Below are 24,884 nucleotides of genomic sequence, written 5' to 3' on the forward strand. Positions count from 1 at the left end.
AATCAGATATCTGCTTGCCTCAGTCTCCTGAGTGTTGGGACTAAAAGGGTGCACCACCACGCCCAGCTTACTGATTTATTTATGTGTATGAGTGTTTGTCTGAATGTGTGTATGTGTTCCACATGTGTGCCTGGTGTCTCTAGAGGCCAGAAGAGGCCACTGGATCCCCTGAAACTGAAGTTACAGGTCCTCTGCAAGAGCAGTAAGTGTTTTTAACTGCTGAGACACCTTTCCAGCCCCATTGGGAGAAATCAAAATGATGGGGCACCTCATGGACCCATCCTTCATAGGCACTATTATCCCCTCCACAACCCCAAACGACTCCATCATGAAAGATGCTAAAGGCATGCTGGGAAATGAATATAAATTAAGGGTTTATTACAAAATGAAAAAGGTTAGTTTCTCATTGTCAGTGATTCAAGAAAACAAAGCCACAAGCCCTTGGTGGAGCTGAGGCCAGGACACCTGTGTGCAGGCTGGTGGTCAAAAGCCAGGTTCATGATCGGGCTGACAGACACTGATTAACGACCTCTAGCAGGTGGGTATTCTCCAGGGCAGCTGCCACTCGCTCCTTATCTGCAAGCTGTTTGTTCACTAGGTAGGAAAGGGTATAAAAATAGGGTTAAGGCAACTTTAGGCAGGCTGGGAGCCTCAGTTCAGACTGGGTCTCTACAATAACCATCTCCTACCACCTTCCCAGGACTCCTTATCAACTGTGCCATATTCTTATTTTTCAAGAACACCCCAGACCTCCAGGGACTGCTTAGCTGCCTCCTAGTATCCCTGGAAGACTGACACATGTCCTGGGAGAACATGGGAGGGAAGCTCATGGGAAGTAGGAGACTTAGGTCAGGTCTACGCTGTAGCCTGATTAATTTTTTATTCACTTAGACCCCCTAGCCATACTCTTCCTTATAAACTACTGTGGCAAAGGGGAAGTCTCACACAGTTTGGGGCCCAAGGGGGGGGCAAAAATTAACCTCCCCACCAGCTCACACGAACCTGCATGCTCCGAGGCGTGGGTCCCGGGTGTAATGTGCACATCCATCTGGGAGGAAGACAACCTGGGCCTGAGCACTTATTCATCCCTTTTTGGTCCCTTCCCTCCGGACGCCACCTCCACACCACCCTCCCTTCCAATCACGCCTCTCGATCCCGGCACTTCCGTCCCACCCCAAGTCCACCTGCAGCCAATCTACTTCTACCCAAGGCCCTTGCCAGCTGCTCCTGATGTACAGGTCTGCCAGTGCCTCCATCAATCAAGCCCATCTTCATCTGCCCTTCCTACCACATTCCTCACTATCTTCTGGAGTATTTCCAGTATCCTTGTCAAATCAGCTTGGCGTTTCCTCGCAGTTGGTCTCTGCGAGCTGGGGTCCTTCCAGGCTCCACTCTGATGTCCCCCCTCTCTCTCTCTCTCCTCAGTAGTTGTTTCACCCTTAGGCTGGACTCCAACTGACCTTGAACCGCTGGGGAAGGGATCGAAGAAGCTTGACTTTGATAGAAAGGCCTATAAGCGTGGCCATGCTGCAGTGTGGAATGGTGGGCGTGAAAGCCACCGCCACCGTGCTCTCGGGGTCGCTAACCTGTGTCGACAGGGGAGATTATAAAGATCACACGGCCGCCCGGAGCACCGAAACCCTCTCTTTAGTTTATTGATTTGGGCAAGTGACCTAACTTTTATGGACTTCAGCTGTTAACATCCATAATCTGGAAAAAAACAACCTCCCGCCCAAAGTTCCTCTGAGGTGCTTATGAATGGAGAACGCCAGCCTCTACCGTATTAGGGAACCTTTTAAACTACTCTGGACAGGCTATCACACTCTTGACTCACCTGAATCCGAACTTGTTCTACGACGTTTAATTCCTCTAGCGTCAGTGGATGCTCCGGGTCATTAATGGAGCGAATAAGATGTGCCAAGTGAAGGAAAGGGAAGTCTAGGTTTTGGCCCACTCAAAAGCTCTGCGGGCATGCCTAACCGGGACACCCCTCCAACCACCGCGTTGCACATCACTTCTTCCCGGTACCCCAGGCCCCCACCGTCCCGCCAGCTCCCAGCTGCGGCGGATATCGAAGATCTCGCGGGCATCGATGCTGTCGGGCACCTCCTCGTCTTCCTCGCCCGCCGTCACTGGCCGCTCCCCGGAGCGTTCATAGATGAGGGGGTTGGCGTTCTCTAGAAGCCCAGCGCGGCCACCACCGCCGCCGCCCACCATCCCGGAACTGCGGTTCCCACAACCCCCGGGTGGTGTGTACTTCCGCTGCTACGGCGCACTTCCTGGGAATGAGTAGAGGGCGTGGTGTGGCTACGGGGTCGCGCAAAGGACATACCAGGCTCCCGGGATTCGACGGGTAGTTTGCAAGAAGCAGTGTGTTTGTCGTGCCTGCTACTCTGAGCCGGAAAAATGCTGGTAGCTCTAGCCAGGGCATCAGAAGAGACTCCCGCGGCTCTTGGCCGTGCGATCCTGCTGGGATCTGGAGTGCTGAAGCTAATTCCGTTTGACAAATGCCCCTTGAGTTTGAACCTCTACCACCCCCTTCAGGAGGCTAGGCGGAAAGGACATGCGGATGCTCAAGCTCGCTCTCAGGCTATCTCGGAACCATAGATCCACACGCTGGTTTCCCTGAGCAGGGATCGGCAGGCGCTAATTACATGCTTTTTATGTAGACAAGCGATCGATCATAAATTTGAATTCTACCGGGGAAGAAAGGCCTATAGGGGAAAGGTGTCATTGAAAAACGTCACATTCACGTATGAGTTGAGGAGGGCCGACATAGCCTTTCAGAACAGGAACTAAAATAGAGAAGATGGTGTATATTTGAAGGCGGACCCCGTAAGCTATTAGTCCTGAGCAAAAATGATTTTTTCGAATGAAGCCCCCCCAGCCCCCCCCGCCCTCACTCTCTGTGCAGTTCTCCTCATCCAGATCCAATTGCCTGAAGGTCGGCCCTACCCTGTTCTCCATCTGGGGCCAAGCATGTACCAGTTAAACCTTTCTGCACTCTCCTTCAACCACAACTCCACAATGGGAATGCGATTACAGGGGAGGTTAACACAGTGACTCAAGACTGAAGACAAAGGTTCCTGGTGTCTCACAGGGGTTCCATTCCCTCTTGGAGGAGGCTACCCCTGCTTGTTGGGCAGAGGCACACTGCAGTCTGCTGTCGCCTGTCTGCGAAGCACGGCATGCCTCACGGCAGCACAGACACAAACCAAGACACTGAAGAAAACGTGGCCAGACAGAATTTCTGGCTGTTTATATTCTATGGTGTGTGGGCCCTTGATTCTCCTCTTCCTAGTACAGGAGGAGACCCTGGCAGGGGACAGCGACTTGATTAGAACTACACAATTGTGTAGAGACTGAGAGTGAGGATACACCATTGAGAGAAGCTAGTGAAGGGTTGAGGACTGGGAGCAGTGTACCCACCCTGTGAACTGTCAAAAGCATTTAGGGACCCACGGTCTCCTGTAGCATGAGGAGAGTCAGAAATTTCTGAGGATAGCCAATATAGGATCCAGTCAGGCATAAGGAGCTCTGAGGAGTGCTGAACTTGGAGGTTAGAAACCTCTGGGTGGATGAGGGTTGGGTTGGGACATTTTCATTCTCTGCGAGTGGCTGTGGAAGTGGTTGGAGCTGTTACTTACCATAGGATAATGACGGCAATAATACCGTCCCTCTGGCATTGCTTCCGAATGTACTCTCCAGCATTGACTGATGAAAAGCGCTCCCAGCAAGGTTCCTTGTCCAGGGGGATACAGAAACTCCTAGCCGCACGCCTGCATTAGGAGGCCCCCTGTGTTCTGTTCCCCATGCACTCGACCTGGAGTTGGGGCAAAAGAATGGCTTGGCTTCCAAGGCATGTGTTAGGCAGTCTTTAGGCCCTATTAGCAGCTGAGCCAGGATGGTACTATGTCCAGGGTATGTGTCTCTCACCCCGGGGCATCCTAATGTGGACCCTGGTGACCTCCCACCAGGCCACTTGAATCTGATCTGCCCTGAGGAAGCAGCACTCACTGTATTCCTCAGCTCCTCCCAGTAGCAGGCAGAAACTTCAGCCTGACTCAATCCTGTTTCCGGTTTGGATCTGACTCCTGGGCTCAGAATCATTTACAACCACTAGAGGACAGAGTTGGGTCCCATCCTCTCTGTCCCATTCAGGCTTGGTTTCTCAGGGACGATCGGGTTGGCAGGGTCTTATATGAATGTCCAGGATTTACAGGAGTGAGCACTTATGCTTATGTTTTCACAATGTGGTCACGGATTTGTGCCCTTCTGGAGCTGCGCTTTTTCACTACCAGACACAAAGCTCACTTTGCCTCACAGCATGGCACAACTTCCTGTATCAGCATAAGTGGATTCTCATTATTTGGTAGTTTGATGTCTGATTTCTTGAATTCTTTGTATATTTTGGAGATCAATCCTATGTCAGATGTGGGGTTGGTGAAGAACTTTTCCCATTCTGTAGAGAGTCATTTTGTCTTGTTATCATGTTCTTGTTTTACAGAAGCTTCTCAGTTTCAAGAGTCCCGTTTATTAATTGTTGCTCTCAGTGTCTGTGATATTTAGGAAGTGATCTCCTTGTGTATGCATTCAAATATATTCCCCACTTTCTCTTCTATGAAGCTCAGTGTGGATGGATTTATATTGAGGTCTTTGATCCATTTGGCCTTGAGTTTTGTGTATGGCGACAGATATGGATCTATTTGCATTCTTCTACATGTTGATAGCTAGTTATACCAGCACCATTTGTTGAACAAGCTTTCCTTTTTCCATTTTATATTTTAGCTTCTTTGTAAAAAGTTAAGTGTTTATAAGTGTGTGGGTTGATATCAGCATATCTGATTCTATTCTATTGATCCACCTGTCTGTTTTTATGCCAATACCAAACTGTTTTCATTACCATAGCACTATAGTAGAGCTTGAAGTTGGGGGTGGTGATGCCTCCAGATTATCCTGTATTGTACAGGATTGTCTTGGATATGCTGGATTTTTTTTTGTTTTTCCATATGAAGTTGAATATTGTTCTTCCCAGATCTGTGAAGAATTGTGCTGGGATTTCGATGGGGATTGCACTGAATCTGTAGATTACTTCTGGTAGGATTGCCATTTTAACTATGTTGATTCTATCTATCCAAGAGCATGGGAGATCTTTCCATTTTCTGATGTCTTCTTTAATTTCTTTCTTTAAAGACTTGAAGTTCTTGTCATGCAGGTCTTTCACTTGTTTGGTTAGAGTTATCCCAAGATATTTTATGTTATTTGTGGCTATTGTGAAGGGTGATGTTTCTTTGATTTCTTTCTCAGCTTGTTTATCATCTGTATATAGGAGAGCTACTTTTTTTTGAGTTAATCTTGTATCCTGCTACATTACCGAAGGTATTTATCACTTTTAGGAGTTCCCTGGTGGAATTTTTCGGATTACTTATATAAACTATCATATCATCAGCAAATAACGAGAATTTGACTTCTTTTCCAATTTGTATCCCTTTGGTCTCCTTTTGTTGTCTTATTGCTCTATCTAGGACTTCCAAGTACTATGTTGAATAGATATGGATAGAGTGAACAGCCTTGTCTTGTTCCTGATTTCAGTGGAATTTCTTTCCATTCAGTTTTGTGTTGACTGTTGGATTATTGTATATTGCCTTTGTTATGTTTAGGTATGTTCCTTGCAATTCTATTCTCTCCAAGACCTTTATCATGAAGGGGTGTTGAATTTTGTCAGAGGCTTTTTCAGCATATGATGAGACGATCATACAATTTTTTCAGTTTGTTTACATGGTGGATTGCATTGATGGATTTTCATATGTTGAACCATTCATGCATCTTTGGGATGAATCCTACTTGGTCATGGAGGATGATTTTCTGATGTGTTCTTGAATTCGGTTTTTCAGTATTTTGTTGAGTATTTTTGCATCTATGTTCATGAGGGAAACTGGTCTGTAATTCTCTTTTTAGTTGTGTCTTTGTGTGGTTTGGGTGTCAGGGTAACTGTAGCCTCATAAAAACAGTTTGGCAATGTTCCTTCTGTTTTTATTGTGTAGAATAATTTGATGAGTATTGGTATTAGATCTTCTTTAAGCATTTGGTAAAAATCTGTACTGCAACCATTTGGGCCTGGGATTTTTTTTGGTTGGGAGACTATTGATAACTTTTTCCGCTTCCTTAGGGGTTACAGGTATATTTAAATTGTTTATCTGTTCTTGGTTTAATTTTGGTATGTGGTACTTATCTAGAAAATTGTCCATCTCCTTAAGGTTTTCCAATTTTTGTCAAGTACTGGTTTTTGAAGTATAACCTGATGATTCTATGGATTTTCTCAGTGTCTTTTGTTATGTCCCCGTTTTTGTTTCTGATTTTGTTAATTTGGATAAGTCATTTTTCATCCACTTTATTGATGACCAATCACAGGACATCACAAAGTGACAACTCTTGCATTGCTCACTGTGGACACCAGAGGGCAGACAAAGATAAAGTTCTACAGGATGCTAGCCAGTCTTTGAACTCAGACTGGTACTATCTATCTATCTATCTATCTATCTATCTATCTATCTATCTACTTATCTATCTATCTATCTATGCATATATATATTTAAATTTAAATTAGAAACAAGGTTGCTTCACATGTCAATTCCAGGTCCCTCTCCATTTCCCTCCCCTCTTCCCATGCCCTCCCACCAACCCCCCCAATATCCCCTCATTTCCCCAGGGAGGGTGAGGCCCTCCACGGGGGTGTCTATAGTCTGTCATTTCATCCAGGGCAGGGCCTAGATCCTCCCCCAAGAGTTCAGGGTAAGAGTGTATCTCTCATTGTTGGATAGGAGTCCAAAGTCCATTTGTATATCCGGGATAAATACTGATCTACTGCCCAAGGCTCAATAGATTACCTAGGCCTCCTCACTGACACCCACATTTAGGGGGTCTTGGTCAGTCCCATGCTGGATTCCCAGGCATCAGTCTGGCATTTAAGAGCTAACCCTTGTCAGGTCAGCTGTTTCTGGGGGTTAAAACAGCCCAGGCTTAATCCCTTTGGTCATCAATCCTCCTTCTCTGTCACTGGATTTCTTGAGTTCAGCTCAGTGCTTAGCCTTGGGAGTCTGCCTCTTCTTCCATCAGCCACTGAATGAAGTTTCTGTTTCCCAGACTCTCTGGCCATGGGGTTGTAGGCTGGCATTCCCCAGATCTATGTCTAAAATCCATATATGAGAGAGTACATGCCATGTTTCTATTTTTGTGACTGGGTTACCTCGCTCAGGATGGTTTCTTCTAGTGCCATCCATTTGCCTGCAAATTTCAGGATTCCATTGTTTTTTTTTGCTGAATAGTACTCCATTGTGTAAATGTACCATATTTTCTCTATCCACTCTTTGGTTGAGGGGCATCTAGGTTGCTTCCAAGTTCTGGCTATTACAAATAATGCTGCTACGAACATAGTGGAACAGGCATTCTTGTTGTATGAATGGGCATCTTTTGGATATATGCCTAAGAGTGGAGTTGCTGGGTCTTGTGGTAGGTTTATTCCCATTTTCCTGAGGAATCTCCATACTGATTTCCAAAGTGGCTGTACAAGTTGAAACTCCCACCAGCAGTGGAGGAGTGTTCCCCTTTCACCACATCCTCTCCAGCATAAATTGTCGTTGGTGTTTTTAATTTTAGCCATTCTGACAGGAGTGAGATGGTATCTCAGAGTTGTTTTGATTTGCATTTCCTGGATGGCTAAGGATGGTGAACACTATCTCAAGTGCCTCTCAGCCATTTTGAAATTCTCTATTTACTTCTGTAGCCCACTTTTTAATTGGATCCTTAGGTGTTTTAGAGACTTGCTTCTTGAGTTCTTTGTAAATTTTGGAGATCAACCCTCTGTCAGATGTGGGGTTAGTGAATATTTTTTCCCATTCTGTGGGCTGCCTTTTTGTCTTGCTGACTGTGTCCTTTGCCTTACAGAAGCTTCTCAGTTTCAGGAGGTCCCATTTGTTAATTGTCGATCTCATTGTCTGTGCTACTGGTGTTATGTTCAGGAGACCAGAAACCTGGGGTGCTTAACCTCCCACCTGGTTCCCTGGTCCCTTTGGTGGAAGAGAAGACTTGGGATCTGGGGTATGTGGCTCCCGCCAGGATGGGAAGCTCTGTGGCAGTTCCCAGGCAGTCCCCAGGCACTGGAATGCAGGCCTGGATGCAGGGCCTGTTTTACCTGGTTCTGCTGGACCAGATGGTCCCCTGGTCTCCTTGGTGGAAGAGAAGAACTGGGAACTGGGGTGTCTGGCTCCAGCCGGGGTGGGAAGCTCTGTGGCCATCCCCAGTCACTGGAAGGCAAGCTGGGATGGGGGGGGCTTGTTTATCTGCATCCACTGGTTTCCTGGTCTCCTTGGTGGAAGAGAAGACCTGGAATCTGGGGTGCTTGGCTCCCGCCGGGATGAGAAGCTATGTGCAGTTCCCAGGCAATCCCTAGGTACTGGAATGCAGGCCTGGATGCAGGGCCTCAGAATGGTACTTCTCTCCTGGAGACTGAACATATTGCTGGTTGCCAGGCAAGCATATTTATTTATTTATTTGTTTATTTACTTAATCTACATTTACTTATAAATTTAATTAAAAGTTGTTTTTCATTTTATATTCCAACCCCAGTTCCCCCTCTCTACCCTTCTTCTGCTTCACCATTTCTCACCATCTCACCCCATCTACTCCTCAGAGGGGATAAGGAGTCTCTTGGGGAGTCACCAGAGTTTGGGCTTCCAAGCTGAGGCAAGGCCAAGCACCTCCCCCATGAATCAGGCTGGGCAAGGTGTCCCGCCATAGGTAATGGGCTCCTAGAAGCCAGTTCATGCACCAGGATAAGTCCTGGTCCCACTTCCAGGGGCCCCCCAACAGATCAAGCCACATAACCATCACCCACATTCAGAGGACCTAGTTCAGTCCCATGTGGATTCCCTAGGTATCAGTCAAGAGTCTGTGAGCTCCCACTAGCTCCGGTCAACTGTCTCTGTGGTCTTTCTCATGATGATCTTGACCCCCTTTGCACATATGATCTCTCCTCCCTCTCTCCATCTATTTAAGGCAAGCATATTTCAGCAAACAGGACACACCATCAAGAGTGTTAGCAGGAGACTTTTTAGATTTCAGAAATAGCCTTATTTTTGTGGAGTTTGTTGTCAAATGGTAAGTATGTAGTCAAATTCACTCATTTAGTTTAGTGTATTGGAGTAAATGTATGAGGCATGTAACCACACCCATTTCAGGTATGAGACTATTTATTTTCTGATTAAACAACAAATGGTTCTCTATGTTCCTTTTCATTAATCATTGACCTGAACCCTGCTCCCTGGCAACCAACTGACTGCTTTCTGGAGCTGAAGTTTGGAAATGAAATATAATTCAGAAACATCTAGGTCTTGTCTACCCTATCACATAAAAGGTTCTGTCACTGAGCATGATGTCTTTGAGATACAAATAACATTTTCCTTTGACTGTGAGAGAGCACACCACCTTGTACCCACTCACCTGTTGGTGCCCACCTGAGTGACTTCTGGTTTGGGCTATTTTTAAAATAAATTTACTAATTTTATTTTATATGCATTGGTGCTTTGCCATGGGTGTCAGGTACTCTGGAACTGGAATTACAGACAGTTGTGAGCTGCCACGTGGATGCTGGGAATTGAACCTAGGTCCTTTGAAAGAGCAGTCAGTGCTCTTAACCACTGAGCCATCTCTCCAGCCCCCTGATTTGGGCTATTTTAATCAAGCTGTATACATATTTTCAAGCAAGACTTACCTGGGCATGGTGGCACATGCCTTTAATCCCACCACTCAGGAGGTAAAGGCAGGTGAATCTGCCAGCCTGGTCTAGAGAGTGGGTTTTTCAGACAGCCAGCGCTATGTAGAGAGACTCTGACTCAAAATAACTACAAAAAATACAAGCAAGCAAGCAAACAAACCCCATGACTTAGTGTGATGACATTCATTTGTTTCTTCAGGCTGAAGTCCTGAAATTAGAATTGTTGAGTCATAAAATGAATGTGTTTAACTTTCAGAGAAAATGTGTAGCTGCCTTCCCCTATCACTATGTAATAATCATTTTACTTCCCCTCTAGGCATATGTAGTTTTATGTCTTTGCCAATACATTTAGTTGTGGGTCATAATCTGATTATATTCAATGGGTGTGTAGTGGTGTCTCATTTCAGATGCTTCCCTGAGCTTTCCTCCCTTCTCTACACACACACATACACACACACACACACACACACACACACACACACACGCACACTTTCACAATTTCCTCGTATACAGAAAATTGCTAGTGAGTCTCTCCATTCCGTACTTTCTATGGCCTTTGCCATCATCAACACATTGCCTCTAAATGACAGGGCAGTAAGTAGCAGAGTGCATGTGGACTCTCCTTTAGCTTGGCGAGGGAGCCCGGGACTCGGAAGATTACCATGATGCCAGTTAACTAATGACACTGGTTCTAAGACTCTGAGCTTGGAGGAGCTGAGGACCTTCAGCCTCCACACCTCAGCTGCTCCTTCAATCATGGAATTGAGAGTAGAGGGAGCATTTCCGCTAGACAGGAGCTGGGACCACAGGGTGGGCTGAAGAGGGGACAGCTAATTGAGAGCAGGTGATAGGACAAGCACTGATTGCACTATACCAGGGAAATGATCAGAAAATTGTCACAGAGCAAGTCTTTCTGTGTTGTTTTGTGGGTTCCATAGACCTCTGGAAAATGGAGCCAAGGCCAGTTCTTAGGTGGCTCTAAAGTCTTTCTGAGATTGAGCCTCATGACACTACCTTCGAGAAATCAGGATGGGCTAGGTGGGAGCTCCTGATTCTGTACTCTCAGGTGTAGTTTGCCAAGGTTCACCATGCTTCTGAAACTTCTGCTCAAGGGCCTGTATTCCAACCTTAATTCAGGCCCTGAGGGCCCAGACTGCCCTCAGTGTTAGAGCCAGCAGCCCTCATGCATGTGGGTAACGAACTGAGAACTTGATAGAAGCTGTCCACCAGGGTGGCTACAGTAAGGAGGCAAAGCAGATATGCTCTGGTGGCAGAGTTGCAATTTCAATGACAGTTAAGGCACAACAGGGAAGGGTACATGCAGACCCTAACATCAATGTAAGGGATGATGGACCCTGAAGCCATGTGGACTCAGGAAAGTGTAAGTCCCGAAAGCAGGGAGGTGTTTTCAGGGTGGTGGGCATGTGTACACAGCTCTCCTTTACCCAGTTCACATATCCTCAAGTTCTACTCCACTCTCCATCTGTGACATCCTGAGTATACATCTACTCAGAAAAGCCCCCAGCTTCTCCAGCTATAGATTTCTCCCCCCTCCTCTTTACTCCAATACCTTCATTAAGTGTCTTGTGTGCCCGCTTAATAAGCCTGAAAATGGTGACTCCCGATTTGGAGAGAGGGCTTCAGAATTCCTGCTCTGCCTCCCAAGGGATGAAAGGAAGAGCAGGAATGGGAGGCAGCTTTGCCTCACTTGCTGCTCATTGGTTCCCACCACGTGGTCCCGTCAGTAGAGTTCAAGGACTTTGACCTGTGCTGCCCCCTTGCCCACACTGTGCCTACTCTCTTTGGTTCCAAGTTCCTGTCTGGGCAAGGTTCATATATTTGTGATACTAACATGAGGTCAATTGCACAGCAGCACAGATTCAGGACTGGGAGGTAATCATGCTATCGGACAGACTTCCTGGATGGCTGAATTCTGTGACCTGTGGGCTTCTGCTTCTCTTCCATGTGCATGGTGAGACTACCGAGGGAGGAAAACTTGATTGGCTGAGACTGCAGGAGTAACACTACCAGGGAGGAAGGGGCCAGTGGAGATGGCAGTATGGGAACTGTGCATCTCCTAATGCCCCACAAAAGCCCACAGGCTAGTACCTCTATCAAACAAGGGGTCTGTGGTCCCAGAGGACCTCCAATACTGAGGAGCTATGATGGGCTCCCAGTTACGTTGGATCTAAAGGTCAGGGGACAGAGGAACAGAGAGGATGAAACATTGTGCATGTAGCTAGGCTACGTGGGATAATTTTCCATGTGACTCCTATAGTCCCTATACCGGCTCACACAGAGTTGATGGACAGGAGACTGTGCCGTTGACACATATGTGACCCAGTGCTGCAAGCTCACAGGGCTGATCGAGTCTCATGGTTCCTAAATGAGTCTGGTCAATGGACTAGACCTGGCAGTACCTCAGTGAAGACTGTAATAGGCAGGAAATAGGAAGAAGCTGCGTTTTCAGTCCAGGGGCTTTTGATGAGGCTGACAAGAGGATACCGAGGATGGAGAAACAACAGTGGCTGATTGAGCAGAATAACCCAGCGGTCACCTCTTTATTTACAGGACAGGAGTCATCCAGCCCCGTCAGGAACACACACACCGGACAGGTGCAGGGCAGCCTTGTCTACTTGGAGGACATCAACTTGGGAGTTCACACCTTCCTGGGAATTCCCTTTGCCAAGCCACCTGTAGGGCCTCTGCGGTTCGCTCCTCCTGAGCCCCCTGAACCATGGAGTGGTGTGAGGGATGGAACTTCTCATCCAGCCATGTAAGCTCTTCTGGGGCCCAATGGGTTTCAAGCCCTGGAGTGGGCTAGTGTTGTGAGCTGTGACCCAGGCCGCAGTGGTTCCTACTTTACATATCCAGTTCCCTTTCTTCATGGAGTAAGGGGGATTCTCACACACATTTTCCCAAGAAATTCAGAATGGAGCAACGTGTGCCAGTCTCTGGGCACAGTGGTTGGCACCCACAAGGAGCTAGCCTTGAGTACTGCAGATACGAGCACAGGTACATTTGTCTTGAGGGTCAGGATATGTCATGTGTCTCTGACACGAGGAGAAACGTCTTTGGGAGGAGATGAAGCTCCATCCCTTAACCAGAAGAACTCCTGTGTTTAATAGCAGAAACTGAAGGGCCTAAATAGTGAAGCAGTGGTCTCCAAAGGACTATACCCTCCACAGTCACTGTGCCAGCCATGTGGCCAGACGCCACTTGACAAGGAACAAGTGTACGTCCTAACAACTAGAAAGCCTGTGGGAGAGATGAGGAACCCTGGAAATTCTGACTTTAGGTGAAGGAGGTCCTGTTATCTTGGGGGAAACTAATTCATACTCATTTATGCAATAGCTCTGTAGGGGCGGCTCACCTGTGTCAGGCCTCAATGAGGACAGAGAAAAGTGGTAAAAGTGTCGAAACCCATGGTCAAAGGCTGCCATGGAGACACGCAGGGCCCTCAATTTCCTGACCTCCCAGTAGATAAAGTCCAAATCTCTATCTGGAGGTCTGGGCTCCATCACAGCTTACTCAGAGCCTGAGGCCATTATCTGTGTAGAAGGGACTTAATTTTGTAATTTATTATTGTATATATTTGGGTGTTTTGCTGCATGTATGCTTGTGGTCCATGTCATTTAGTGTCCTCAGATTCCCTGAGACTGTGGTTACAGGGGTTGTGAGCTGTTGTGTCAGTGCTGGGGATCTAACTCAGGTCCTACAGAAGAGCAGCCAGGGATTGTCACCGCTGAGTTATCACTCCAGCCCCAAGAGAGACTTTAGAAAATGATCTCATATTCCCAGCAGGTAGTTTTTTTTAGGAGCAAATCTACCCAGGTTCTGGCTTTAACTACTGCTCAGTTCTTAGAATAATTGTTTACTATTGCCGACAGGTGTCCACAGAGTATCACTGAAATGAATGCATTATTTGAGACCCTGTTCAAAAGCACCCCACCTCTTCTTTCTATGTCTGAAGACTGCCTGTACCTCAGCATCTACTCACCTGCTCATGCCTCCGAGGGCTCCAACCTGCCTGTGAGTGTCAGGCTAGGGTTGGAAGGACCTTTCATCTGAAGGAATATAGGAGGGCTAAGTTCAGTCTGGGCTTTGCTTCAGAATAGACCCTGATATTATGTCCAAGAATGCCCTGTTGCCCACTTTAAGAATTTAACTCTTGGGCTTAGGAACAGAAACCCCTGAAGGCACTGATAAGTTAGAATCTGTAACTTAATGAGTACAGGTCTTGTGCCCAGAAAATGCAGTCAGGTTTCTAATAGATGAACTTTGGGATTATCTAAAGAATTGAGTCATCTGTTTGGCTACTTAAGTATGGAGGGCACTCGTTTTATTTTCATACAATCATGAAAGGCACATGTCTTTTTTTCACCTCTGAGGGGCTCCTGGAGTGTTGGAGACAGACTTTGGTTCATAAGACAGAATAAATGTTGAGAGACTTTTCTTTCTGATGGGACTTGAATTCTTCATCAGATCATGGCAGCTGGAATCTGTCTATGTGGGCAGCTTCAGAGACAAAGAAATGAATATTCTAGATGACAGGTGGCATTTGGGCAGGGTAAGAGGGGTGATCTCTTATTTTATTTTATTTTTTTTCCCAGGTGATGGTGTGGATCCATGGTGGTGGATTGGTCATGGGTATGGCTTCCATGTATGATGGATCAAAGCTAGCAGCCATTGAGGACATCGTGGTGGTCACTATCCAGTACCGCCTGGGTGTCCTGGGTTACTTCAGGTGAGCCAGGGCTGGGCAGGGAATTGGAGGCAGAACAGAAACAGGACAACCCTGTGATTTCTTTTCCTGCCACTTCACAGCACTGGAGACCAGTATGCCAGAGGCAACTGGGGCTACCTGGACCAGGTTGCAGCCCTACGCTGGGTCCAGCAGAATATTGCCCACTTTGGAGGCAACCCTGACCGGGTCACTATTTTTGGCGAGTCAGCAGGTGGCATAAGTGTGTCTTCACATGTTGTGTCTCCCATGTCCCAAGGACTCTTCCATGGTGCTATTATGCAGAGTGGAGTGGCCGTGATGCCTGGCCTCATCTCTCACTCTGCTGAGGTGGTCTACACAGTGAGTTTCTTCAATTCTCCCCACCTTAGTCCCCTATACCAGCCCTCACTCTCAGAGCTCCTGGTTCTGTCTGCTCTGTGAAGGCAATAAACATCATGGAGGTAAATGGGAATTTCCTCTTCCTTCCTCCTTGTGAAATCTTCAAGGGTCAGAATACATACTCCTCTGTCTTACGTAAGCTGAATATTTATTCTGCCCCCAAAGTTGTACCTCATAGCTTCCATTGTGTTCAGAATCAGAGGAGCAGGCACATTAGCTCCCTTGTCTATTTCATATCAACACTGGGAAAGAAGGAACAATTGCATTCCTGCGGCAGTTTACACACCTTACCCCATGCGATTTGTGGGGCATCCACACTAGCTAGGATTATTAGGAAAACATTCCCCCCTCTGCCTGGAAGGATGGACAGGCTCCTGCTTGTGCTCTGTGCAGATGGTGGCCAACCTGTCTGGATGTGATCAGATGGACTCAGAGAGCCTGGTGGGCTGCCTGAGAGGCAAGAGCGAAGAGGAGCTTCTGGCTATTACCAAGGTTTGATTGCATGGTGTTAATGTCTAGGAAGGGGTTCAATAGGGAATGGAACAGAAAGTCCTTTTTACTCAGGGACAATTACCCCATGCACATGGCTTGATGCCCTTGTAGCCATCAATGCAACATGGACATAAGTTCAACTAAACTAAATGTGTTTGGACATAATGGGATTATTTGACATCAGAAAATATCTGGGCCATAAACTTAAGCCCTCACCTTGAATGTCCTTCAGGTCTTCAAGATCATCCCTGCTGTGGTAGATGGGGAGTTCTTTCCCAGGCACCCTGAGGAGCTGTTGGTCTCTGCTGATTTTCGACCTGTCCCCAGCATCATAGGTGTCACCAATGATGAGTATAGCTGGGACATCCCAATGGTAGGTCCTAGATACAACTCCTTGCTTAACTGGGGAATGCATTGGATGGAGATGGTGTTCAGAACTCCATAACCCCAACTACGTCCTATTTCAAAATCAACTTGAACCTTTCTATCCACCTCTTAGTACATGAGCAACATTGATACTGGAAAAAAATTGGACAGAGAGACCATTCAGGCTGGCTTACAGAGAACACAAACACAATTGGTAAGATTCTTAATGTTGTGGGCCAATGAAAACAGAGCTTCTAGTTTTCTGGCAATGTCAAGAGCCATTTGATCAAATAATGGAGTATGCCTCTGTTTGGGGATGGGGTCTCTCTCAAGCTTGTTCATTGCTCCTTTACCTTCTCCCATCCCAGATCCCCCTCTCTTCACCCAAGGATACTGCTTCCTGGAGCTGAAGTTTTCCTCACCCATCTTTTCTGGATCTCTCTGAATTAGATGTTGTCTCCTGATTTTACTGATATGCTGATAGAGGAGTACTTGGGAGACACCGAAGACCCCGAGACTCTCCAAGTACAGTTCCAGGAGATGATGGCAGACTTCATGTTTGTGATCCCTGCCTTGCAAGTAGCACATGCTCAGAGTGAATATGTCTATAAGAATGGCTCTGGGTTGGGACTCTAGCTACTGGTAGAACACTTGCTTCATATGCATATATGCTTAATCTACAGTACTGTCACAAAGAAAAAAGAAGCCTGATTTCTCTGAGATGTCTCAGAGCTGTGGGTCTAAGGACAGCCCTCTGGTGTCTAGGTCCCCGTCTGTGTCTTAATTTGTTCTCTGGCCTGAGGCTTCTGAGGGTGCTTCTCTCAGTGATTCCTTATAGCTAGTGTAAGAGCATGGCACCTTTTTCAGGCACAGATGAGGGAAATGAGGTAATGATGCCCTACAACTTCCTCAAACTACTTAAGGTCATAGTTTAACCAAGGCCTTTATAAAGGCTTGTGCTTTAGCCTTTGGGGTACACACTCCTTAAACTCCCAGTCATTGTGATTCCATACAACTTTAGACCAAGGTATCTTACACAAAAGATGAGACAGAGTGGCTTCAGGCTAATGGCTACTATGTTACAATGTGTCCACACTTCCAGGTCCTCTTGCTCCTGTCTACTTCTATGAGTTCCAGCACCCAAGCAGCTTATTCAAAGATGTCAGGCCACCCCATGTGAAGGCTGACCATGGTGATGATATTTTCTATGTCTTTGGATCCTCCTACTGGGGCAGCAAATGTGAGTCTTCCCTTTGTTTCATGCATAGGATGGGGACTCAGATGAGTACCTGAGAGATGACTGATCTCACTATCCAACTGAGGAAACTGAAGCTCTTGGAGAGCCTTTCACACCATATTGTAGCTCAAAATGTTATACTATTATTGGACTTCAAATCCTTCCCAGTCCAGACTGTACTTTCTGTCTCTGTCTCCATCCTGATGATAGTGTCAGGTCTGGTATCAGAGAGGGCCAATTAAAGCCATGATGTTTCCGTAAATGACTATGCCAGAGCAAAGAAAGCCTCTGGAATAAGAATAAGGTGGGGGTGGAGGAGGTGAAGTAAATTGGAGGCTGGGACAAGTGCAGGAAGGGTGGGAAACAGAAGATCCTGGATCTAGGCAGGGAGGGCGATGTGTACCAGAGTTAGGTTATAGCTGAATATAGCAACTGCACGGGGTGACTGGGACCTGGACCTTTGTTTTCCCCATGGCCACAGTTGACTTCACTGAGGAAGAGGAGCTTCTGAGCAGGAAGATGATGAAGTACTGGGCCAACTTTGCAAGACATGGGTGAGAAGCCATGCTCCTCTGAATCTCCCAGGTCCTCCTCTTGTTTGGGGTAGGCTTATGAACATACGGCAGATCCCTTATAGCATGTTAGGTTATTCCTCGGGGTCAGGTTCCTCCCATACAGTAATCCCATTTGAGTGTCAGTCAATAGTCGATGCTGCAACGATAAACGGCACACTTGAGGGTATAAGTAACTGTTTATTGTAGAAATTGCTCACAAGAGAGAAACGAACAACTCTAATGAATCTAGCAGTTTTCCGCCACCAAACTGGAAGCTGAAAAAAGGGGCGATCGCTCTGCTGTTCCTTCTTTTATTCCTTCCTCCGTACACGCCCCTAGCCACGCCCAAAAGTGGGCCTGGCTAGTGGCATAGTTCCTCCACCCTGAGCCTAGTCATGCCCAAAGTGGGTGTGGTTAGCAGCGCGGTTCTGTCCTTTCGTTACCACATCCGTGTGCACATCCGTGTGTCTTTAGAGTGTCACATGGCTAATGGCTGAGTCCTGTTTCCCCTACAAATATAGTCACCTTCCTGTGCCCTGGGGTGTGTGTGGTCAAACTGCTTTAGTTTTGTGTACATGAGCCTGCTATAGAAAGAAAGGGAAAAACATCCCAGATGGCCTTGCCTCTAATGGAGTGACACTACTGGGAGTTTCTTTTTTGCCTCTATCATGAAACCATCCTTCTGTGTCCGTATGCTTCTGACCTGCTTCACTCACCATATTGACCCAAACTAGGGTATCAGGACTGGGCACAGCATAACTCATAGTGATCCTCACCTCACCCTGCTGTGAGGGTGTGTTCACAGGAATCCCAACAGCGTGGACCTGCCCCACTGGCCTATATTTAACCAGGATGAACAGTACCTGCAGCTGGACATCCAGCCTACTGTCGGCCATGCTCTGAAGGCAAACCGGGTGCAGTTCTGGACCAAGACCCTGCCCCAGAAGATCCAGGAGCTGAAGGATGTTGAGAACAAGCACACAGAGCTGTAGCATGTTATGCACAATAATGGGGTGTCCTGTGTAGAATTGGAGTCAACACTCAGAAGACACTCAGAAGACAGGGGTGACACCATCTTTCATGTATCCATGCACCCTCTCTTCATATATCTGTTCAGTTAACACTTAATTGTGTCACTGGTACCCTGTTGGTCTGGGTCCTGTCTTGATTGGCATATTCAATAAATTCTCCTGTGACAGTGTGTTTGTGTGAGCCCCGGTGGATGCCAACCTTCCTTTGTACCCTAGTGGGCTTGCATTTCCTCTTCTCTTCTTTACCTCATTTTTTTTCCATCCCTCTTCCTCCTTTTTCACAAATCTAAAATTTCTTCAAATGAACCAGGAACTCTGGATAATTTTGAACACACCAGATGTGGGTGGGTATTAAAACCCCATGTCCATCTCTCAGCATGTCCCTACCCATTATCTATGAGTTGATTATAACCTGATTGGTAACAGCACTGCCACAAGAAAATCATAAGGGGTCTGGAGAGATGGTTCAGAGGTTTAGAGCACTGGCTGTTCTTCCAGAGGTCCTGAGTTCAATTCCCGGCAACCACATGGTGGCTCACAACCATCTATAATGAGATCTGGTGCCCTCTTCTGGCAGGCAGAGCACTGTATACATAATAAATAAATAAATGTTTTAAAAAAAAAAGAAAATCATAAGCTGCTACCTGAGTGTTGTGACAGATGTGTGACCCCACACTTGCAGACTGAAGCAGAGAATCTAACGAATGCAGAAATGCAAGGGTAACTTGTTCTAAATATGGACACTGTCTATAAATATATAGACTAACTATACAGATGAATATGCAGATCATTATGTATTTAAGTATGCATCTTTTTCCCCTAACCTGTCCTTCCATCTACTCACCCTTTGTATTTCAAATCTACCAATCATTAAATTTGATCTTCATTCACACCTGTAGGTTACTGCAGACTTGTCTCACATTTCTTTTCTTTTCTTTTTTTTTTTTTTTGAGACAGGGTTTCTCTGTATTGTTTTGGAGCCTGTCCTGGAACTCACTCTGTAGACCAGGCTGGCCTCGAACTCACAGAGATCTCCCTGCCTCTGCCTCCCAAGTGCTGGGATTAAAGGTGTGCACCACCAACGCCTGGCCCACATTTCTTTTTTTTATATTAAAAATTTTTATTTTTAAATTTAATTCAAATTAGAAACAAGGTTTCTTCACATGTCAATCTCACGTCCCTCTCTCTTTCCCTCCCCTTCTCCCAACCCCTCCCACCACCCACCCAATACCCCCTCCTTTCCCCAGGGAGGGTGAGTTCTTCCATGGGGGTGTCCATTGGCCCACATTTCTTTATTATTATTAATGTACCCTTCAAGTCATGTGCTACTAAGTATGTATCTTAAATGTGACTTATGAACGACAGAGATTTGTTCTCAGTGTTGGTGCTCATGACATGCAGGGTTAAGATGCCAGCCATGTGGTGAGAGCTCACTCTCTGACTCAAGATTGCTGCTTGTGTCCTCCTTGGATAAAATAGACAAACAATGGTGCTAATAACCTGACCATTGCCTAGTGGATCAAATCTTAACTATCATGACATTGGACATCAGGTTGCAACATAGAAGTATGAACCACCAAAAACCTTCAGAATATAGCATCTAAGGTACCCACATCAACCTTGTTAGGTTGCCAACAACTGAAAACCTTGCTATTGATTGTCTCCATAGATTGTCACCTATGATTGATGCTGTTACAATCCATTTATTTATCTATTTCTGTCCTCCAATAATGAATAGAACTTAAAAAAATAAATTTTATTTAAGTTAGAAACAATCTTATTTTACATATCAATTCTAATTTCCTCTCCCTTCCATCCTCCCATACCCCCCCACCAAAACCGCCCCCATCTCACCCCTCATCAACAAAGTCTGTCAAGTCATTTGGGGCAGGGCCTGGGTTCTACCCTGTGTATCTAGGCTAAGAGAGTATTTCTCCATGGGGAATGGGTCCCCAAAGTCTGTTCATGCACTAGGGATAAATACTGGTTCCACTGCCAGAGGCCCTATAGACTGCTCAGGCCTCCTAGCTGACACCCACATTAAGGGGGCCTGGTTTGGTTCTATGTTGGTTCCCCAGATGTGAGACTGGGGTCTGTGATCTCCCACTTGTTCAGGTCAGCTCTTCTGTGGGTTTCCCCAGCATGGTCTTGACCCCTTTGTTCATCACTCCTCCCTCTCCACAAATGGGTTCCAGGAGTTCGGCTCAGTGTTCAGCTGTGGATCTCTGCTTCTGCTTCCATCAGCTACTGGATGCAGGCTTTAGGATGGCATTTAAGGTAGTCATCATTATCATTTTAGGGGAAGGGCATTTAAGGTAGCCTCTCCACTACTGCTTAGATTCTTAGTTGGGGTCATCCTTGCTGATCTCTCGACATTTCCCTAGTGCCAGATTTCTCTTTAAGCCTATAAATGGCTCCCTCTATTAAGTTATTTCTTTTCTTGCTCTCTTCTGTTCATTCCCCAACTCTTTCTCCTACCTCCCTCCTCTTTCCCCCAAGCTTCCAATTTGTTCAGGAGCTCTTGCCCCTTTCCCCTTCTCCGGGGGACCATATATGTCTCTCTTAGGGTCCTCCTTGTTTCTTATCTTCTCTGGAGGTGTGGATTGTAGGCTGATAATCCTTTCTTCGATGTCTAATATCCATATATGAGTGAGTACATACCATGTTTGCCTTTTTGTGACTGGGTTGCCTCACTCAGGATGGTTTCTTTTAGTTCCATCCATTTGCCTGGGAATTTCAAGATTCCATTTTTTCCCCCGCTGAGTAGTACTCCATTGTGTAAATGTACCACATTTTCTCTATCCACTCTTCAGTTGAGGGGCATCTAGGTTGCTTCCAGGTTCTGGCTATTACAAATAATGCTGCTATGAACATAGTGGAGCAGATGTCCTTGTTGTATGAATTTGCCTCATTTGGATATATGCCTAAGAGTGGAATTGCTGGGTCTTGTGGTAGATTGATTCCCATTTTCCTGAGGAATTTCCATACTGATTTCCAAAGTGGCTGTGCAAGTTTGCATTCCCACCAGTAGTGGAGGAATGTTCTCCTTTCTCCACACCCTCTCCAGCATAAACTGTTGGTGTTTTTGATTTTAGCCATTCTGACAGGTGTAAGATGGCATTTCAGAGTTGTTTTGATTTGTATTTCCCTAATGGCTAAGGATGTTGAGCAATTTCTTAAGTGTCTTTCAGCCATTTTAGATTCCTCTATTAAGAATTCTCTAGTTCTGTACCCCACTTTTAAACTGGATTATTTGGTGTTTTGGTGACTACCTTCTTGAGTTCTTTGTATATTTTGGAGATCAGCCCTCTGTCAGATGTGGGGATTGTGAATATCTTTTCCCATTCTGTGGGCTGTTGTTTTATCTTGCTGACTGTGTCCTTTGCCTTACAGAAGCTTCTCAGTTTCAGGAGGTCCCATTTATTAATAGTCAATCTCAGTGTCTGTGTTACTGGTGTTATGTTTAGGAAGTGGTCTTCTGTACCAATGTGTTCAAGAGTACCTCCCACTTTCTCTTCTAAGAGGTTTAGTGAGGCTGGATTGATGCTGAGGTCTTTGGACTTAAATTTTGTGCATGGCAATAGATATGGATCTATGCACAATATTCTACATGTCAGCATCCAGTTATGCCAGCACCATTTTTATTGAAGATGCTTTCTTTTTTCCATTGTATAATTTTAGCTTCTCTGTCAAAAACCAGGTGTACGTAGGTGTGTGGATTAATATCAAGGCTTTCAATTCTATTCCATTGGTCTACCTGTCTGTTTTTGTGCCAATACCAAGCTGTTTTCGCTACTATAACTCTATATTACACCTTGAAGTCTGGATGGTGATGACTCTGGAAGTTCCTTTATTGAAAAGGGTTGTTTTGGTTATCCTGGATTTTTTTGTTTTTCCATATAAAGTTAAGCATTGTTTTTTCAAGGTCTGTGAAGAATTGTGCTGGGATTTTGTTGGGGATTGCATTGAATCTGTAGATTACTTTTGGTAAGATTGCCATTTTTTAAGATGTTACCTATCCTACCTATCCAAGAGCATTGGAGAGCTTTCCATTTTCTGGTATCTTCTTTAACTTCTTTCTTTAATGACTCAAAGTTCTTGTCATACAAGTCTTTCACCTGTTTAGTTAGAGTTACCCCAAGATATTTTATGTTGTTTGTGGCTATTGTAAAGGTTGATGCTTCTCTGATTTCTTTCTCAGCCCATTTATCGTCTATATATACTAGGGCTACTGATGTTTTTTAGTTAATCTTATTTCCTGCCACTTTGCTGAGGGTGTTTATTAGCTGTGTAGCAGTTCCCTGGTAGTATTTTTCAGGTCACTTATGTAAACTATCATATCACCTATAAATAATGAAAATTTGACTTCTTCTTCTACAATTTGTATCCCCTTGATCTCCTTTTGTTATCTTACTGCTCTAGCTAGAACTTCAAGTACAGTATTGAAAGATATGGAGAGAATGGACAGCTTTGTCTTATTCCTGATTTTAGAGGAATCACATTGAGTTTCTCTCCATTTAGTTTGATGTTGGCTGTTGGTTTGTTCCTGTTATTCCTGATCTCTCCAAGACCTTTATCATGAAGGGGTGCTGGATTTTGCTGAAGACTTTTTCAGCATCTAGTGAGATGATCATGTTGTTTTTCTTTTTCAGTTTGTTTATGTGGTGGATTGCATTGATGGGATTTTCGTATGTTGAATCATCCCTGCATCCCTAGGATGATTTTTCTGATGTGTTCTTGGATTCGATTTGTCAGTATTTTATTGAGTATTTTTGCATCAATGTTCATGAGGGATATTGGTCTGTAGTTCTCTTTCTTTGTTGTGTCTTTGTGTGGTTTGCTTACCAAGGTAATTGTAGCCTCATAAAAACTATTTGGTAATAGTGGAAAGCTGTCCTTGCTGGGGTTGTAGTCAGAGCCAACTGACCAACTCACAGTTCCTACCTGAGAGGGGGAGTGTGTATTAAGGAAAAGGCTACTAAAGACATTAAAAGAAAGACAGAGACACAGGAATAAAATCAGGAGGAACATGGTATCATATATACGGAAAAACAGATGTGTCTTCCTCAATTCTCCAAGGATTCCGTAACCACCTCTTATATTTAATTACTTGTTATCTGGCCTTGAGGGTCAAGAGTGGCTACACCTCAGACAAGTCTGTTGTTATTTAGATAAGATACCCAAGGTCAAGATCAAACATCCTACTGTAGCCACACCTTAGACCTTTAGGTCTTATGACTTAATAAGGGCAATTTTGAACTCTCTGGCCTTTAGTCAAGATAGAGTGGAGCCATCTTTATGGGCCACGATAGGCAATGACCCTTCTGCTTCTATTTTGTGGAACAATTTGAGGAGTATTGGTATTAGCTCTTCTTTGAATTTCTGATGCACTGAGAGCATCTGACCCTGGGCTTTTTTGGTTGGGAGACATTTGATGACTGCTTCTATTTCATTAGGGGTTATAGGTCTACTTAAATTGCTTATCTGTTCTTGATTTAATTTTTGTAAGTGATATCTATCCAGAAAATTGTTCATTTCCTTTAACTTTTCAAATTTTGTGGAATACAGATTTTCAAACTGTGACCTGCAGATTCTCTGGATTTCCTCTGTGTCCATTGTTATATTCCCCTTTTCATTTCTGATTTTGTTAATTTACATCTTCTCTCTCTGCCTTTGGCTAGTTTGGATAAAGGTTTGTCTATCATGTTGATTTTCTCTGAACTCTTTGTTACATTGATTCTTTGTATTGTTTTCTTTCTTTCGTCTTTATTGATTTTACCCCTCAGATTGATTATTTCCTGGCATCTATTCCTCTAGGGTGAGTTTGCTTCTTTATGTTCTAGAGCTTTCAGGTGTGCTGTTAATTCTATCATGTGGCTATTCTCCAGTTCCCTCAAGTGGGAAGTTAGTGGTGTGAATGAACTTTCTGCTTAACACTGCTTTCAGAGTGTCCCATACGTTTGGGTATGTTGTGCCTTCATTTTCTTTGAATTCTGGGAAGTCTTTAATTTCTTTATTTCTTTCTTGACCTGGGAGTGAGCATTGTTCAATTTCCATGAGTTTGTAGGGTTTCTGCAATTTACCTTGTTGTTGAATTCTAATTTTAAACCATGGTGACCTGATAAGATACAGGGGGTTATTCCAATTTTTTTTTGTATCTGTTGAGGTTTGCTTTATTGCCAAGTATATGGTTGATGTTAGAGAAGGTTCCATGTGGCGCTGAGGAGAAGGTATATTCTTTTGTGTTTGGATGGAATGCTCTATAGATGCCTGTTAAACCCAATTGGGTCATAACTTCTGTTAGTTC

General features: G+C 45.1%; 2 protein-coding genes across 4 annotated transcripts in view; one reads left to right on the forward strand and one right to left on the reverse strand.

The window, feature by feature from the left end:
- Positions 1 to 357: 357 nt before the first annotated feature.
- Positions 358 to 3,886, reverse strand: Ciao2b (cytosolic iron-sulfur assembly component 2B). Its single transcript, XM_005078662.4, has 6 exons — positions 3,648 to 3,886; positions 2,073 to 2,279; positions 1,835 to 1,914; positions 1,461 to 1,586; positions 1,003 to 1,048; positions 358 to 594 (listed from the first exon to the last, which is right to left on the reverse strand). Exons 2-6 carry the CDS (start codon positions 2,215 to 2,217, stop codon positions 497 to 499), a joined length of 495 nt encoding a protein of 164 aa, XP_005078719.1. The 5' UTR covers positions 2,218 to 2,279; positions 3,648 to 3,886; the 3' UTR covers positions 358 to 496.
- A 7,706-nt stretch (positions 3,887 to 11,592) lies between these two features.
- The window catches only part of Ces2 (carboxylesterase 2), a 40,834-nt gene continuing 27,542 nt past the window's right edge, over positions 11,593 to 24,884 (forward strand). Inside the window, exons 1-12 of one of the 3 annotated variants that reach the window (XM_005078663.4) lie at positions 11,593 to 11,744; positions 12,344 to 12,548; positions 13,663 to 13,804; positions 14,386 to 14,519; positions 14,600 to 14,858; positions 15,291 to 15,389; positions 15,622 to 15,762; positions 15,889 to 15,969; positions 16,206 to 16,350; positions 16,858 to 16,995; positions 17,474 to 17,546; positions 18,352 to 18,747. In XM_005078663.4, the coding sequence (XP_005078720.2) occupies positions 11,672 to 11,744; positions 12,344 to 12,548; positions 13,663 to 13,804; positions 14,386 to 14,519; positions 14,600 to 14,858; positions 15,291 to 15,389; positions 15,622 to 15,762; positions 15,889 to 15,969; positions 16,206 to 16,350; positions 16,858 to 16,995; positions 17,474 to 17,546; positions 18,352 to 18,538 (1,677 nt within the window). In that variant the 5' untranslated portion in view covers positions 11,593 to 11,671 and the 3' untranslated portion in view covers positions 18,539 to 18,747. Of the gene's footprint in view, positions 11,745 to 12,343; positions 12,549 to 13,662; positions 13,805 to 14,385; positions 14,520 to 14,599; positions 14,859 to 15,290; positions 15,390 to 15,621; positions 15,763 to 15,888; positions 15,970 to 16,205; positions 16,351 to 16,857; positions 16,996 to 17,473; positions 17,596 to 18,351; positions 18,748 to 24,884 lie in introns of those variants that run through there. The other 2 variants (XM_040740785.1, XM_040740784.1) reach the window with 2 other exon arrangements.

Source organism: Mesocricetus auratus, unplaced genomic scaffold, assembly GCF_017639785.1.
Source record: "Mesocricetus auratus isolate SY011 unplaced genomic scaffold, BCM_Maur_2.0 Super-Scaffold_100714, whole genome shotgun sequence".
NCBI classification, from domain to species: domain Eukaryota; kingdom Metazoa; phylum Chordata; class Mammalia; order Rodentia; family Cricetidae; genus Mesocricetus; species Mesocricetus auratus.